The sequence below is a fragment of the Microcebus murinus genome, chromosome 10, assembly GCF_040939455.1.
Source record: "Microcebus murinus isolate Inina chromosome 10, M.murinus_Inina_mat1.0, whole genome shotgun sequence".
In the NCBI taxonomy this organism is placed as follows: Eukaryota; Metazoa; Chordata; class Mammalia; order Primates; family Cheirogaleidae; genus Microcebus; species Microcebus murinus.
In genome coordinates, this window is record NC_134113.1 from 66,361,323 (window position 1) to 66,379,645 (window position 18,323).

The 18,323-nt window shown below is 37.5% G+C and overlaps 1 protein-coding gene across 1 annotated transcript; it reads right to left on the reverse strand.

Annotated features, from left to right (window-relative positions):
- Positions 1-7,039: 7,039 nt before the first annotated feature.
- Positions 7,040-12,033, reverse strand: AVPR1A (arginine vasopressin receptor 1A). Its single transcript, XM_012782374.3, has 2 exons — positions 10,789-12,033; positions 7,040-8,630 (listed from the first exon to the last, which is right to left on the reverse strand). The coding sequence occupies exons 1-2, from the start codon at positions 11,741-11,743 to the stop codon at positions 8,344-8,346; spliced, it is 1,242 nt and encodes a 413-aa protein (XP_012637828.2). The 5' UTR covers positions 11,744-12,033; the 3' UTR covers positions 7,040-8,343.
- Positions 12,034-18,323: the final 6,290 nt, after the last annotated feature.

Consider the following 18,323-nt stretch of genomic DNA (forward strand, 5'->3'; position numbering starts at 1 on the left):
GAGTTATTTCACTTAAGATAATGGCATCTAGTTCCATCCATGTTGCCACAAAAGGTATGATTTCATTCTTTTTTTTTGTGGCCAAGTAGTATTTCATGGTAGATACTAGTTATCCAGTTATTGTTGATGGACACTTAGGTTGATTCCACATCTTTGTTACTGCAAAGAGTGTTGTAATAAACATATGAGTGCAGATGTCTTTTTGATAGAATGATTTCTTTTCCTTTGGGTAGATAACCAGTAGTGAGATTCTTGGATCAAATGGTAGATCTATTCTTAGTTCTTGTCATAGAAGTTGTACTAATTTACATTCCCATCAAGTGTACAAGTGTTCCCTTTTCTTCACATCCTCACCAACATCAATTGGTTTTTGTCTTTTTAATAATAGCTATTTTGAGTGACATAAGATGTTATTTCATTGTGGTTTTAATTTGCATGTCTCTGATGATTAATGATGTTGAACAATATTTTCGCATGTTTGTTGGACATTTGTATATCTTCATTTGAAAAACTTTCTATTCATGTCCTTTGCCCACTTTTTACTGGGGTTGTTTTTTGCTTGTTGAGTTGTTGAGTTACTTGTGGATTCTGTATATTAGTCCCCTGTTGGATAAATAGTTTGCAAATAATTTCTCATATTATGAAGGTTGTCTTTTCACTCTGTTGATTATTTACTTTGCTGTGCAAAAGCTTTTTGGGTAAATTAAGTTACATTTGTCTACTTTGGGGTTTTTGTATTTGCTTTTGAGAATTTGAACACAAATAACTTTAAAATTTCTATCACCCTTTTAAAAATATAGCAAAAGTAAGGCATATTTAAACACATTATGATCCCTAATTGACTTTCATGTCTGAAGTTTTCCTATATAGCCCTCAAGTATGGTATCTCGTGAGACACAGGTAAGATCAAAGAGTATTTGTAAGAAACAGAAAGGCAACATATTTATAGCCCATTGATCTACTCAGAAAAAATGTAAGTAAGGCCAAAAAATATACAGACTTACAGATATTCAAAATCTTTCACTGGGCTATGTATAAGGTACAAAGGATATGGAGAATAACAGGTAATCCCTGTGAAGGTAAAACATCCAATGCCGGATCAGCAAGTATATCTGACAAGATTCTGTTGACCCTTGGACATGATTGGAATGCTGACATGTTTCTTTCCTGTGACCCCATCTAGTTGTGTGGTTAAAAGGTACAGATTATATGAGTACTGGAAAAAATAGATTTTTCAAATGCAGAAAATAGATTTTACCTTTAGGCAGCCTATAACATTCTCTTTTTTTTTGAGTTTTTCTCCCAATTGTAAGAGTTAACAGATAAACATATCCTGTTAAAATCCATACTTAAAATAATATTGAGCTGTTTTATATTTATCTATTGCCATACTCCAAAATTTGATGGGCTATGAAGCTAAACTGTACTCTGAATGACAGCTTTTCATTAGTAGGCATTTCAATAGCATTCATGAAATTAAAGGCACATGCATCAGACCTCATCTAAAACTGAGATCTCATTTCCTTGATTAAAAACAGTTGTACTGGTGAAAGAACCTTTTCCTTTCCATTTATTTCAACATGACTGCACACTGAGAAATGTTTTTGTGATTGATGGCATTTCCTAAATAAGTTGCATATGAAGGCAATGCATGAAATAAGAATTAATAATGAATGTTTTAAATTTGAGGGTATTTTAATATAACATTGCTGGTATTTTTATATAATGTTTTAAACCTGCTTAAACTTTTCCTTTGAATAACAGGGATTTTCCCCCCCTTAAAATGTGTATCTAAATGCACTTTTGTAGGAGTACTACTCAGCCATGAAAAATGAATTAATACCTTTTGCAGCAATCTGGATAGAACCAGAGACCATTCTCCTAAGTGACGTATTGCAAGAATGGAAAAACAAACACCACATGTACTCCCTATTAAGTCTGAATTAACCAATCAGCACTCATGTGCACAGCTGGAAGTAAAACTCAATGGAAATCAGGCAGGTGCAAGAGTGGAGGAGGGGATGGATGGAATGATACCTAATGGGTACAATGTACACTATCTGGGTGATGGGCATATTTATAACTTTGTCTCAAGCAGTACAAAAGCAATCCATGTAACCAAAACATTTGTACCCCTGTAATATTCTGAAATTAAAAATTTTTTTAAATGTGAAAAAACACCACATTATTTAAACAGCTCAATGTCGTTTGAACTCTTTGATCTAGGAAGAAAACAACATTCCTTTTGGGATGAGGGTAGCTCTTAAGGTGTTTAAAGGAAAAACCCTTAAAGACAGTGCACTGTTTTGAAAGGCATAGTCTAAGTGAGAGTGATTTAGACAACTAAAAGTTAAGCAGTTTTACATAAAACTGTAGAAGAAATGTTTACTTTCTGGCAGTTGGGAAACCAAGTCTTTTGGGTCTTGGTAGAGAGAGGAGACCTGGGCAAGATGGCAGCTAGAAGAGTCATAAAGAGAAGCATGATCAGAGACTAATCCCCTGTTGAAGCGGTGCTCATGTACCTTGAAGACAGTGAACAATGAATCATTATCTCTTCCGATGCATAATCGAAGCTCCCACATGATCCTCTGACCTTTAGGGGAACCCCATTACATAGGGCAGCAAACGCTCATAGAGTTGTTGGAAGAAAAGTGGGTGAAGAAAAAGTAGTCCTGAGAAGTCAGCTAATGAGCCGGGGATTGAGAGTTCAACAAAAGCAGGAATTCATAGTAATCCCCAGGATTTCTTTTGGATCTAGAGATAGGCACAGACTTTGCACAATGCATGAGATGAAGCTAAAACTACTTTATTTGGGTATTAAACAAAAGAGTGAGCACAGAGAGCTAAAATGTAGGGGCATCAATCCAGGCTGTGTCTACTCGGGTGACACAAGCTTATGCAGTGGGGTGTGGTCAAAACATGGATGCTCTGATGAATCATGGGAGCTGGGATGTTTTGGAGGGTGTGTGATAAACATATATTAATACTTTAATTCTGCTGAAGTCCCACTAGGTTGTGCCTAGGGACAAGTGCCCATTACTGTGGTGGTGACAAAGCCTTTCTATTAAGATTATTTTAAGTTTTGGCTCTGTAAATTTTTTTTTTTTTTTAACCAAGGTGATTGTACTTAGGCACTCAGATCCATTCAAGTGACTTTCCTAAGATCATTCACCTATAAATGGAGGAAACACTGGAACTCCTGATTCTCTCCTGTAGTACTTTTTTTGACTATACAATACTCTTTCTTATAATTAATGCTTTTTACTTCTAAATATTCACAATATTTCAGAACACCACATATGCATTTCCATATGTAGGTATATATGTTTGTGTATGTATTTAGAATATCTACATTAATTCCATCCATTGAACATCTTTTCAATTTTGACTGTCACTAAAAATGTTGCTTTTGGGGTTTCCTTTTTGTTTTCTTTTTCTTTTCTTTTTTTGTTGGTCAAGTGAAGTGGGGTTTCTTTTTGAGTATCTTCTGGTATACAATGAAACAATTATTTTAGTATAACCTGGTCCATAGGAATTTACAAAAATATGCTTTGGTAGAAATATTGTCTATTCTTGGGCATTTATAAGTCTTTTAAAATAACAGTGATATTTTAAAATAGAGACTTCAAATTCCGTTTCTTACATTCTGGGCATTCACTGCTTCTACAGTTTAAGCCAAATCCAAAATAAGCCTTTTATAGTTTATGTTATTAAGATTCAGCTTATAAAAGAAAGCATAAGTTATAAAGTTAATACAACTTGCATTTATTAGTCCACAAGGAAAAGAATTCTGATTTTTAAAGACTATTAAAAGGGAATATTCTTGATCTTTAGTCAGTCTCACTAATTTTATGAAATAAATGAACATAGACAACATTTTTAGGGCTGGATGACATGCATGACCTGAGCTAACTGTAATTATTTTGGTTGTCTCAATACAGACTATAACAAAATTGAATTGTTTTCTTGATTGTAATTTATTGAAAAGGCAGTTACAAAGTTTCACTTGTTCTTGCTATAGGCAAATAGTAAAACATGAACATTTTTGTACCCAAATATAAACCCTCCAATAGCTACCAACTGTAAAACCAGATATTATTTTTCAAAATCATTATAATTAACTTGAAATATATTTAAATGTCAAACTATGTTGTAATTTCAAACAAATCTAAAATTTATTTTTATTTATAGAAACAAGCTAACATACAGTAAAATTGAAGAATAAATACATTAGTTGTTTCAGTATGATACCACAAGCCAATTTTTTCTACAAAAGACCAAATATTAGATACAACCACAAAACATTTTAATAACCATTTAAAATGAGAATCATGCAATTGGTCCATGAAAAACACACTGAAGTTTTTCTACATAGCATAATAAGCTAGGGAATATAGAACACTTGAAAAGCATTTACAACAAAAGGAATACTAAATAAACAACACTAATTCTTAGTACATTTGTTGCAGTAATGAGTGAAAACATCATAGAACGTATGTTAAGTCAGAAATATTGACTGTATAAATGCTAATTATTTTATATTAACAATTATTCTGACATTAATATCAGATTTATTCTTAGATTTTCTTTCCTGAATTTGTTAATGTGACCCTGGAACACAAAAATATTTCATTCATTCTATAATACTTTTTATTTCTGTTTAGAACATAAATCAATGTAAAAAATGTATATATACACATATACATATACATAAAATTAAAAAGGAAAAAGTCATTTAATTTTTAGACATTATAATGTACGTTTTTGATGCTGACACACTACAGATCACATATATATTTTCATTCATGATAATTTGCTATACCTAAAAATTATGTTAAAACGATATTTTTAAAATGCCTATGTGTACAATGGAATCCCACAATTTGTGTGATTCAACCTAAAGGCTGTCTTGGGGACTCAAAAGAAATAAGTTTTCTTATGAATAGTCTTTAAATTTTGGTTCATTTTGGCTGAGGTCAAATTCTAATCAAGAATCATTCTCTTACATTTATTGTCCTGTGTTCTTATGATTCCAAGTGTTGCCAACAGCCCTGAGTGGTACTAAAAGGGCCTCATAGAGTAGGAGGGGAGGGATACAGTGGTTGCTTCTGTACTTCCAGGACTAGCATCCCAGATGGCCCTGCCCTGGGCTTACTCTAAATAGAGCTAGTGCCTCCAATATGAAAATCCATAAGGCTCCAGTTTATGTAAGTTTATAAGAATCTAATCTTTGATATTTGGGGTACAGGATTTGGCTCAATTTCTCCTTAATTGGCATCTCATTATGCTTTAGGCAAACTCCAAGGCCATAATTTAAAGTTCCAAGTCTTCAATTAAGTTACAAAAACAGGTCTGAAAAATATAAAACTTTAACCTAATTGGATTACTTTACTTGTGTAATTACAGAAAAAAGTTGAGTTTCTTAGGCATTAATGGTTATCCATTCCAGGAACTGTAATTAAGTTTGGTCGAGTACTGCATGTTAATAAGACTACTTGATGTTTTTCCCCCTCTAAAACCATACTCTTTCCTCAATCATGGTGTAAGACTTCTTTGATGATGATGGAAATTCTGTATGGAGGTCAAGTATATAATTGATCCAAGAAGTTCACTAATTTTCTTCACAATTATGTTCTAAATGAAATTTCAAAATAAAAGCCAAATCATTTTATACTTCAAAAATACATGCTCAAAAATTAACCTATTAAGCACTTAATATGTACTTTAAAATGCTTCTTTTTCATCATCAATTCATATTTATCAAATGCCCAGTAGACCAGTTTTTTCTATTGGTGGTATTTTTATATTACATCCTTGAAACCAACATAGGTGCATTAATATTGTGTACCTGCAGGATCTTCCCGTAGATAACTGTGCAAAATAAAATAAGGTGATATAACACATTTTTTCTTGACTGTGACCTTCATTTGGCATAATATCCCACGTCTTTTCTTTGGCCCAGAAAAGGAAAACTTTCCTTCCCAGAACACTTTCTCCTTACCCCCTACAGTTTCCTTTCTTCTGAAATAGGCAGAACTCTTCTAATTTGGAATATTGTTTTGGGATATATGAATGCCATTTCTGGTTACTTAACATTAAGAACGTTTAGCAACTAGATAGATGAAGTTTCTCAGCCTAAACCGCAGAAAATAAGACCATGTATTTGCCTAGTGCAGAACTAGCGCAGAGACCTCTTGAATACCAGCCCATTTTCTACTGTCTCAACTGTCAAAGAGAAGACGTAGAAAGGGCTGACGGTCTTAACAGAGGATGGGGTTACTGAGATGCTTTTCTAACTCAAAGAATTAGTTGATAGCTTATATTGGATAGTGCCCTTTAAGAGACATATTTGTTATTTTTAGAAAGAAGAATTCTAAAACGTAAGGGCCTAATCTCTAAAGGAGAGTTGGAAACAATTTTTAGGCATATCAATGCAGGAAGTCTAAGGGCTGAGAATTTGGAAAGGCCGGGGAATGAAGAGGCATGAAGTTGGGGCTTCCAAGTTCTTGCAGTGCCGTTCAGGTTTCATTCTCTTAGCAACAAAGTTAAAGAAACCAAATAATACTATTTACAGCAACTATTGCTTCCTCTAAGGGATGCAAAATATTTATGATGTATCCTCAAATCATTTCATCATCTCTCTGTGAGAAGGAGAAGGAGCCAGACATATTAACTAGAAAAAAAAAAAATCCCACTGAGTTCCATTAATGAAAAATGCATTAACAGCAGCCAACTAGTGTTGTAATTTATGTCTGTTGAGAAATGAAAGAAATTGTTGCTTATGGCTTATGGCTGGCTTTGATTTACCTGTATTCAAAGGACAGCGAATTCAGCCTTTAAATTGGAAATCTTAATCGCGCAAGAGCAGTCAGGCTTAGTGGCCGCTGGCAATGCTTACCAATGCATCCACAGATCTACATTTAAGTTTTAGGATTTTTATATCACAGCCACGAAACCAATCAATTTTGCCTAATGAAAGCCGAACAGGGAAAAAGACGCGTAATTTTGTAGATCCCAAGACTGTAATAAAAGCAACTGCTAGCATACGTACAGCACTTTACTGTTTATAAAGCTCTTTTCACACATTTAATTTAGTCCCACAACAACCCTGTGAGGTAAATGTTATCAATTCCATTGTACGGCCAAGGAAACAGAGGCTCTCTGTGTGTTTACATAACTTGCATAAAGTCATGTATTTAATAATGAAGAACGGCAGACTAGGCGTGGAACAGTCCTCTTTCTATTTGCCTCTCAGCGCCCAACCCCATCTCCTTTCTGTTATACTTTGAAACTGTCGAATGAGTGGGAGATTGGAAAAGAAGACCAAGCTGGTTTTAATTAAACATGTGGTGACACTTTATAAACTGAGTCACCCTTTAGGAGACTCTCTTTTTTATGAATCTGTATTCCCTAAACAGGAAGATAATGATCGTGTTAATATCCAACACAGCACAAGATGCCCTTATAACACTGGTCAAAATATGTTTACATTGTTCAAGAGAAAGTCTACAGAGTACCTTAGACAATCCTTTTCTTCTAATAAAGTTTGGCATTCCTCATATAGATCTGACTTTAAAATAACCTTGTGGTGGTGGGGAAGAAGATTTTTCAGCCGGTTGACAACATTTTCTCTAACCTTCAGCATCTTAGGAATCATGCTTTGTGTGGCCAATAAAATGTGAGGAATTTAAAGGAGGGCACTGCCAGTTCTAAAGTTACCATTTCAAAAATCAGGGTGATTTATGGTTTCTAACAGAACTTTCCCCTGTTACTCTGAGCAGGCCACCTCCTGTTCAGTATTCCTCAGGCACTCATACCTCTCTAAGACACCTTCCCATCTCCACGACACCACTTGGGGCTGCATTTTCTGATGCATAAATCGATGGTATTGGATGAAAACATAATTTCTCTAATATCTTCTCTAAATACTAAGGCTGGCGATGAGCTCACTTTGTTCAGAAAGAGTGCCCCTACATTACTTGCTTTTTAAACCAATCAAGCCTTTCTTATATTGAAGGGGAAAAAAAATTAAAAGAAATCAACAACAGAATATAAAGCCAGGGTAATTATATTTTTCCCTCTAGAAATATAACTTCTATTATATTTCTGGGAATTAGGCCTGTACATTTTAGTACAGTGTGTTTTCATTAATACTCCATATAAAATAATTCATAGTTTTTTTCCCATAGCAATGTGAAAATGCAACTAGAAACACAGTCTTGTACCCAATGAATTGATTTATGCTTATCTGAATAAAGTTCATTTGTTCTTGTGATTTCTAGCTCAATTCAGCTAATGGGCTAAAAAGTTCATCGCAAGAGTTGGGCTGCACGAACTCAGGACTCAGGTTGAAACAGGAATAAATTTGATGGACTTGGAAGATTTAGGTGAGTCCTTCCATATACCCGTACTGTTTGTCGGGCTTCGGTTGTTAGAGTAAGAAGTCTGTCTTCTGCTCATACTGTCTGTATCTTCTTTGTTGAATTTTTGTGTTATGTTTTGGCAGCACGGGAAGCTTTGAACACAGTCTTGCAGGAGATGGCCACTAAAAAACATGTATATCCATGGATTGCAGCAACTATTCAAGGAAGCCAGCAATGCAGTGATGGTGACAGTAGGGTTTTCTGAATCTGCATGAAAAATACAAAGGCAGATTATTTAAATAGTCAAATTCAAGAAACTTAGCACTAGATAAACTCATTTTTCTATTGACTAATTAAAGAGAGAAAAAGGTATGGGTTAGTATAGAAAATGAACTATTTTGTTTATCAATCAGGGAACTGGGTAGTGTTTGGAAATTGCTTGGTTGTGAAATATTTTTGTAAGCACGATGCCTTAAAATTAATTCAAATATTTTAAATCCACTATCAAAATATTTAAACAGAATGAGTGTGAATTTCAAGAGGTTAAGACTATTAAATAATTCATTTAAAAAACTCTATCTTTTATACTAGCACTAGCATGTGCTAATGAACACAGCATTTACAGAGTGGCTGTAATTTTAATGAAATTTTAAGAGTCTATAACCACACATACAAAATTCTATTCATCCCAATTACTCAGGCAAAAGTATGTCATTAAGAATCATATGTAGCAGTTTAAAAATTTTAAATATACCTGTAATATGAAAACTGAGGATAGCAGAAATAGGTCCCTGAAGGACATAAGCTTTAGTTGTTTTTCTTTGGTTAATTAGAAATTTGGTTTGATTGTAAAAGAAAATCATCTTTTATTGTGGTTCAAGCAAATTATATTAAGAAGAGTAGCAGAATTAGGAATTCTACCAGTATTCCAAAATATTTTATGTTAATTAGCAGCAGTAAACCTCATAAATATTATAAGCTTTTCCAGTGGAACTACTGCACTGAAAATAATCAAGGGAAAGTCAGTGTATTCTGATTATTCTTATACTTTCCCTTGATTATTAAATATAAACTTGGATCTTTTCACTCTTGTTATGCCAGAAAGAAAAGTTATAGGTTATTTAAGCATACTCTATGATAAGATGCTACTATTAAAGGTGATCATAATCCATGGCCAAGACTGTATTCGCAAAGACTGGAAATCAACATATCTATGCACAAGTGAAGTTTTAATTAATTGTGTATAAATATTGATGGAAGAATAATTAGACTAATTTTTTTGAATGGCAATATTATGATGCTTCTAAGATCAAGTAAACAGGAAATGATAAATTAGAAATAAAGTGTTCGTGCTATATTTTTCACTATTGGTATTCATTGTTGCTATATTGCAAGAATATTTATTTGTTTAAATTAAATTCACACTGACATGTTTTATTTGCAAATACAGCTTCCTGAGTATATCACATGCACTCCCCTACTCCAATCCCAAGAAACAGAAGGAAACAGCTCCTCTTAAATACCTATTCCCTGACTATACTTATAAGAAACATTCTTGTAATTTAGTTGGAAAAATATTTTTTTCTTACTAAAAGAAAGTATTTTCAAGATGCAAATTTAATTTAGTTTTTTTTTTTTTTTTGAAAGTCCCTGTGAACTTAGTTTTTCTAGTTTTGGAAGGAATTAAAATGAAACAGGCTGGTAGGTGTAGAAAACATTCTCAGTAAACTACTGCAAGAGCAATAGGTGGATAGTTGTGTGGTCAAATTAGTGCTGCAAGATGACTGATAAATTAGTCTAACAAATTTAGTTTATCAATCATCTTGCTTTGAAATACTAGGAAAAAAAGTGTTAAAGTAATTATTGTTAGAAAAAAAAAACAAATTATAGTGAGAAAGGGAAATTAGCTAAATGCCAAGTTAGAATTCTTGACTTCTCAAGAATCTTTCTCCAGCTTTCTTTAGAAAAATACATGTTTTTACCTTTGAGGCACTGACACAAAATTTTTATATTAATTGTGATAGTTTTCACAATCCAACAAAAGCCACTGTGATAGTCACAATATTTCCCTGAATCTAATTGGCTTGATGGCAGGATATTAGCAGTTAGTCATTTGGTAAAAAAAAAAAATCATTCGGTTTTGTAGTTGCGTGACTGACTCTAGTTTCTGGATTTGTGGTCTTAGGATCTTTGCACACTATGAATGCCCTCCTGGGCCCTATTCCAAAATTCTGAATTAGGGTATCTGAGGTAGGGATTCCGGAAATCTGCAGTTTTGACAATTCTCCCAACGTGTAATTTTTACGCACACATGAGTTTAAGAACTACGTACTGCCTAGAGGATACTATGAAAGGGAATACTATTTCTCTCTCTCTCTCTCCCCCCCCCCATCCCTGCACTTTGCTCCATTGTCCGGGCACCTACCGGTCCAGACGGACTTCTCATCCCAGACTGACCACAGCTGGATGACGAAGAAAGGCGTCCAGCAGACTATGTAAGCGGTCACGATCACGAAAGTCATCTTCACCGTGCGGATCTTGGCGCGGGAAATGGTCTTCACGCTGCTGACACAGGGGGCGAGCAGGCGCCCCTTTGGGAAGACCCCGCTCGCCTCCTCTGCGCCCTTGCTCTGGCGCGACGCGGTCTTCCCGCGGACGTTGCGCCAGATGTTATAGCAGATGAAGCCGTAGCAGGTGCCCAGGATGACAACTGGTGCCACAAAGATGCCGCCCGTCATCCAGGTCACGTAGGCGCGGGAACCCCAGGGCTGAATGAAGGTGGCCCAGCAGTCGCGGGCCTTGGTGACATTGTTCACCTCGATCATGGAGAAGACGAAGTACTGCGGCGCGCTCAGCACGAGACTGAGCACCCACGCCGCAGCTATCATGAGGTGCGAGCGGCGGGCGGGCTGCTGCAGAGTCTTGAGCGGGTGGCACACGGCGATGTAGCGGTCGGCGGTCATGACCACCAGCATGTAGGCCGACGCGAACATGCCGAACACCTGCAGGTGCTTCACCACGCGGCACAGCCAGTCCGGGCCGCGGAAGCGGTACGTGATGTCCCAGCACATCTGCGGCAGCACTTGGAAGAAGGCGACGGCTAGGTCGGCCAGGCTGAGGTGTCGGATGAACAGGTGCATTCGGGAAGTCTTGCGCGGCGTGCGGTGCAGCGCCAGCAGCACGCTGCTGTTGCCCAGCACGGCCATCGCGAAGGTCACTGCCAGCACGGCGATCTCCAGTTTGGCCAGCTCCTCGTTGCGCACGTCCCCTCCCGGGCCGCCGCCCTCCCCGAGGTCTTCGGCCTCCTGGCTCGTGTTGGCACCGCTGGAATTGCCCCAGGGCCCCACATCGGAGCCTCTGGAGAAAGGCATGCTGTCCATGCAACGACTGCTCAGCCCTCCTCCGAGGCCCCGGCCCGCGCGGGCCGTTCTCTAGCCGCCTCGGGGGACGTGGGCTCCTGCCCCCAGCGCGCTTCCTTCCCGCCGCCCGCGGAGCCGCTCCCAGGCCGGCGCGCCGGCCCCTCTGCCTGCTCTGCTCTTCTCAACTTCGCGGGAGCCCGAGAGCGGCTCTCCGAGCTTCTGAACGCTCCGGGTTCCGAACTCAATTATTTATGCGGGGTTTGTTTTCGCAGGACGCACTCCCTCTCGCCCTAGTGGCTGGAGACTGCTTGGTGCCTGCTCCCCACGCCCCGCAGTTGTTCCCCCCGCCACCCTCTCCCGACGTCGGTGATTTGTCCCCTTCGCATCACTGCCGCGGAGGTGGGGCCAGAGTCCTCGCACAGCAGGCGGCTTGTGGCGCTTTCTCGCTCTTCCACAAGTTCGGGGAACGGGACGTGTCGGGCCTTTTCTGGGTGCTCTCCGTTTCCTCAAGCCTCCCTCACTAGCCTCCTTACCCCGCCATTTGATTTCTACAGGTAAACCCGGTCCCTAGAAATGTCAGGTCCACGCGCCCGCGGGCGAAATCATGCACCTGGACGACCCCACCTCCTCCAGTCCGGGGGGCTCTCCCTTCTCCGCGAGCTCATCCTCGAGCAGCCAGTCTGGGGGATTTTAGTCCCAGGGCAATTTTGCTCCGGGAATTACATACCCCCCCCCCCACTTCCCGCTCGCTCCTCGCCACCCCCCTACCTGCAGAGACTTAAAGGTCGCTCTCTTCCCAATAATGTCTTTGATGACAGCAATTTGTTCCCCTATGTTTGCAACGCGAAGGACGCACTCGCGCGTCGCACGACAGCCCCCGCGGCTGCTGTGCGTGCATCTGCAGCCGGGAAAAGAAACGTCTTCTGGTTTTCCAGTTTCCCTGTGGGGGCTGAGGACTTAGGGAGTTTTCTCTAAATTAGATTCCTGGGGTTTTCTACTGGAAAAGCTTGATTCCCACAGCGGAAATGGCGGGAACTGGGTCGCAATAGTCCGTGGGGACTTCTTCGGGTTGCTATTAAATCGCGGGGACATCTCTTCGAGTGGACAAGGAGCAGCTGCCGGACAGCGGCCACCCAGGCAGGGTTGTCAGGGAACCGGAGTGAAAAACAGCCAGGCTCCCGCACTAAGGGGTGAGAAAGAGGAAATCTCAGGGCAGGACAGAGGCGCTGGGGAGGAAGAGAGAAAACACCGCTAACTATTAATTAGTTGCTCTGGACAACAGGTGCCCAGCTGCAGTTCCTGAGCGAAGCAGAAATACTGACTCTCTCCATCACCTGTTTCAACTTTGCTGAAGATATGCTTTGAAGGACAGCAAGGGGGAGCTGTTTTCAGGCTATTTTACAAGGAAGGAAAAAGAAACGAAAGAAAAAAGGAAAGGAAACACTTTGTACGGTTATCTGCTATGTAGACACGCAAACATGACTTTGTAGGTCAGAACGTTTGTGTATTGTGGTGGTTGTTATAAATTTGATTGTCTCAGAAAAAAATATCAACATCTGTGAAATAGAGGCAAAAAAAAAAAATCAAAAGATTTTCTTAGATGCAGTTCTCAGTGATAATTCCGCTCTGCTATCAGTTCATGCATGCCATCAGTGCACTGCCAGAGTTCCCAAGGTTGATACACTGGCAGTGTTGGACTCGAATCTGGAGTCATGCTTCACTGTGGCTTTATGATCCTAGGTCTATGCATCTTAAAATGGGAATAAAAGTACCTGCCATTCCTACTCCTGAGGTTATTGGGAGGATCTAATAAGACAATGTTTTGCACAGAGAAATGCTCTAAAAACTGAAAGCTGTGTTGCGTTGGCTCATTTTCTCCAAGATGTCTAGGAGGCAAAAGATTAAAATATTTCAGGGGTGGTAATAAGTAAAAGGTTTCCAGACCACCTGTCTGGAAAAACCCTTCAAGCAATTTAATAACCACTGACTCAGAGAGGTGACCTTCTTTTAAATCACAAATTACATTATTAGTGCTCCTTATGAGAAATAATGTTGGCTGACCCTAGAGGCCCTGGGGGTTGCAAAAGTGGTCCATTGACCACAGCCTGGCAATTTTATAGCTCTTGGGCCTATATACTTTGAGCTTTTAGGTTTCCTCAAGGGAGAAAATTTGCAGCACAGGATCACCAAAATGTCTTTAGGTGTTCTCATTCCAGGAGCTGATGTGGTGGCCTCTCAGGAAATCATTCATGTGTATCACTCAACCCCATCCAATAATCAAACTATACCCAAATATCCAATTTCTAAAAATAACCTATTAGGTTACTTTGGGGCATACAGATGGAAGATATTATTGTTCAGTGGCAATAGTACCAATTACCCATGCATATCAAGCATATACATAAATACATATACATATATGCATATATATGTATTAATATATATATTCCTCTCCTCAAACTGTCAGTTTTCTTCCTTCTTCTTACTGAAAAAATAAATTAGGTATTCTTCAGGAGGAAGTGTTATGGTTTGAATGTTTATCCCTTCCAAAACTCACTTTCAAACTTAATTCCCAATGTGGCAGTATTGAAAGGTGGGCCTTTAAGAGGTGATTAGGTCATGAGTGCTCTGCCCTCATGAATGGATTAATCCTCTCATAAATTAATGGAGTCATGGGTTAATGAATTAATGGATTAGTGGGTAATCATGGGAGTGGGACTGGTAGCTTTATAAGAAGAGTAAGGGCGACCTGAGCTAGCAGATTAGCATGCTCAGCCCTCTTGCCATGTGATGCCCTGCACTGCTTAGGGACTCTGTAGAGAGTCCCCACCAGCAAGAAGGCCCTCACCAGATGAGGCCCCTCAATCTTGGATTTCCCAGCCTCCAGAATTGTAAGAAACACATTTGTTTCTTTAAAAAATATCCAGTTATCAGGCATTCTGTTATAAGCAACAAAAAGTGGACAAAGACAATATCCGTTTTGCTTCTATAGTCCACAGTGACTCCTTCCCCTTCAATTTCAAATTAATGACATTATTGTTATAGTCCTGCAATCTTGTATTCATATCATTGTGATATGAATCATAGCCAGTCAACAACTATTTATTACACTTCTCTGTTGCTAGGTCTTGAGCTGGCTACAAAAAATTATGTAATGATCACTAATATTTATTTAAAACTTTATTTGTGCCAGGCACTGCCATAAGTGCTTTACAAGTATTACTTCACTAAATCCTCCCAGTGACCCTATGAGGGCTGTACTGTTATTATTTCATTTTACATTTGAGGAAGCAGAGGCACAGAAAGAATAAATAACCAGCCTCCAGTGACACAGCTGGTCAGTGGTAGAACCAGGATTTGAACAGAAGCAGTTGACTCCAGCAGCATTTACAACCTTAACCACTACACTGTGCTGCCACCTTTGAGCCTCCACTTTTTAGATTTTACAGACTTGTAAAGGTATTTGATTGGTTATTGTACATTCATCTGTATATATGATTTTTCTCATCTAAGACTGGGAGATCCTGTAGAATCTGCATTCGTTCTTACATATCTTTGGTATTCTCTTTGGTAAACCAAATACAAGGCAAAATAGTAGAAGGGGTAATAACAATAATAGTAATAACAATAATAATAGATAATTTGAACATTTACCAACATTGATTAAGTTTATTTCATGAGCTAAGTACTTTAAATACATTATTTCATTTAATCTTTAAAATATTTAAATTAAACCATGTATAAGGACAGAGTTATTATCATCCCACTTTGCAGATGAATAAAACAAGGATTACAGAGGTTAAGCAACTTAACCAAAATTACAAGGCTCCAAGTGGCTGAGCCATGAGTCACACGTAGTGTAGGTCCATTTGGAATCAAGGCCTGGGCTCTAATGTCTATGCCCTAAAGCCTCCCATACACATGACAAGACCCTAAAACATCTTTGTGGAATGAATTAACAAATATTGTAATAAAACTTATTTTTGAGTACTGAATGAATATAAAATTCAGAGAGTGCTTGGTGACTGGATAACTTAGAGAAGAGTTCTCAAGGAACCGCCTTTGGGTACCTGAATCTCCATAGCATCCCCCCTGAAAAAGGGGGTCAGCATTTATATCTAGAAGGCACTTAAATACTTCTAGTTATCCTTCTGCCTGGAGAATTCTGACCTACTAAGTGTATCTCTGACTTAAAAAGTTCTTCAGTGAATGAGCTTCTTTAACACACACAGACATGCACACAGTACTAAATTCTACAAAGTGCTGCAAGTCAAGCATGGAAAAACATCAGGTGTTCATCATATTACAATACTATTCACTCTATAGGGTTAACTTAAAAATGAGAACAGCATTTAGTCTGATTTATGGAGTTTTATTTTCTTATGTGATAGTATGGGCTTGCATCTATGAGTGCAAAGCTATAACATTAAAGAGAGGCTACTATGTTCAAGAAAATCTTAAATGTCCTGATGTTGGCTGATGAAAAGTTAGAATCTCATCACTTGTTCAACAAACAAAATCATTCCTGAGTCAGTCATTACATCATTAGTAGAAAAATCATCCAAAGTAAATGATTTCTAAAATCAGCAGTATTTATATATTCAGAAAATCAGTTTGCTTTTAAAGATTACCTGGTTGATTTAATTAAAAAACTTTTTTAATGTAAAGTCATTTAAATGGTTGAGTTTAAGACTTTTGCTCCTAAAGAATTAATATTCATTTGGATGTTCTGCATCTTCATAGGCAGCAGCCATGAAATTTCTGTCTACATTTGATAATCAAGACTCATTCTTTTAGCATGCTGGCAGCACTGAGTCTATCTCTCTGTATTCATTAACTCCTTTTTCACAGACATAAGCTTTGCATTCTTTGAAGGATGCTAACATCAGTAGTTGTGATACTATCATTATTTTTTTGTTTATGTGCTGTGAATACTGTTTTTATATAATATTAATGTTTTCTATACTTTTTTGCTTCTCATTTTCTTTTCTAAGGTTGGACAGGATTAGCTTTTAAAAATATATATATATATTTCTTGTTTTTAGGCATATTTTAATGATGTGTAAACTTGTGTTAAGAACATTATGCCATAATCAGATTATGCATTTGTTAACATACCCTTTATCAGGAAAATGCAAAACATAAGAATAAAACCACAAACTGCCAAGTTTGAAGAGACAAAGTCTATTTCTACCCTTCACCCCACTCCTATCCTCCTCTTTCTGTCACCTCACACCCTTGCCAGGTGCTTCAAAGTTTTCCAAAAGCCTCTTCTTGTCTTATCACCAGGAAAATATGAAATATGTTGCATTTCATTTTCCGTTAGGGTTTTCATGGCAATAATTATAGATTCACAACTAATTTATCCCTAGATAAAGCAGACATGTTGCCTGGTAAGAGCTTATATCCAGACTGCAACCTCAATGTATACGTGAGAATCTTTAAGATTTAATTTCTCTGAATATATTTAAGACATAGATGTGAAATAGAATAGACTTGAAATATTTAGGGCTTAAACTCAGTGTTCCCAAACAGACTTTAAGCTGAAAATGTTCTTTGATTGCATGGTAAATCAATAGAAAAAATTACAGTAAAAATATCATTATAGTTTCCTAAGTAACTGCAATCAAATGGGTGGCTGGTGCTCCTTATTCGTTTCTGCATTGAATACACTATTAAAAGAGAACAATTAATATGTAACTGACATTCAGAGGAAGCTTTTACACTTTCCAGAGTCTCTTTTTAAACTTGAATTTGAATAGCCAGTCCTCCTTCTCAACAATCTAACTATTCCTTTTATAATGATGATCTCTCAACACCATGCAGCATTTTAGAAAATTGCTTTACACAATCCTGTATGGATTTATTTTATTATAATGCTATAATAACTTGGTATACTCAGCTATAGAAGTCCTGGGCAGAAAAAATCTGAGATACATTTTAACATTACTTTTACTGCAGTTTTAAAACAGAAAGAAAAAAAAAGAAGTTATATGCATTCATTTATCATGATAATAGCTACATTTTTCTGCTTAAAACAAAATTATTAAAAAAAAATTTGAAGACAGAGAAAAATAGGAAGAAAATAAAAAATCTTTTATACTAGTCCTAGCATCACAGAAAATCATGATTATGATTTGCTTATGTGTTTCCAGTCCTTTTTCAAGGTGTATGGATTATAAATCTACAATTAGACCATATTATGTAGTATACTATTATCTGATTTTTCAAATTAACACTATAATGTGAACATTTCTTTATGTTGTTGAATATTCTTCTATATCATTGATTTCATGGATTCACAGTTCTCTATCTAGTTAATGTACCTAATTTATTTTATGTTTTCTCCTCCACCATTTTTGGGAAAACTTTTGGCCTCCTAACTTTCCCCTTCTTTTTGCACACATGCTGCTCATAGATACCTCTTTACTTACATCCATATTTATTTCCTAAGGTTAAATTTCTGGAAGTGGGATTATTGGGTTAAAGATTATATACAATTTTGATATGATTATCAAATCACAATGTATGGAAATTAAAGACTGTTAGGCAGTGAATGAGAGTACCCATTTTCCACAGCTTTGTGAACTTGGATTTGCCC

Excerpts from the sequence above, each read along its gene's own strand:
- AVPR1A (XM_012782374.3), bottom strand. The coding sequence starts at position 11,743 with ATGGACAGCATGCCTTTCTCCAGAGGCTCCGATGTGGGGCCCTGGGGC. Across the intron at positions 8,631-10,788 it reads TGAGAAGTCCGTCTGGACCG|ATTCAGAAAACCCTACTGTC; the intron begins GTAGGTGCCCGG and ends TTTTTCATGCAG.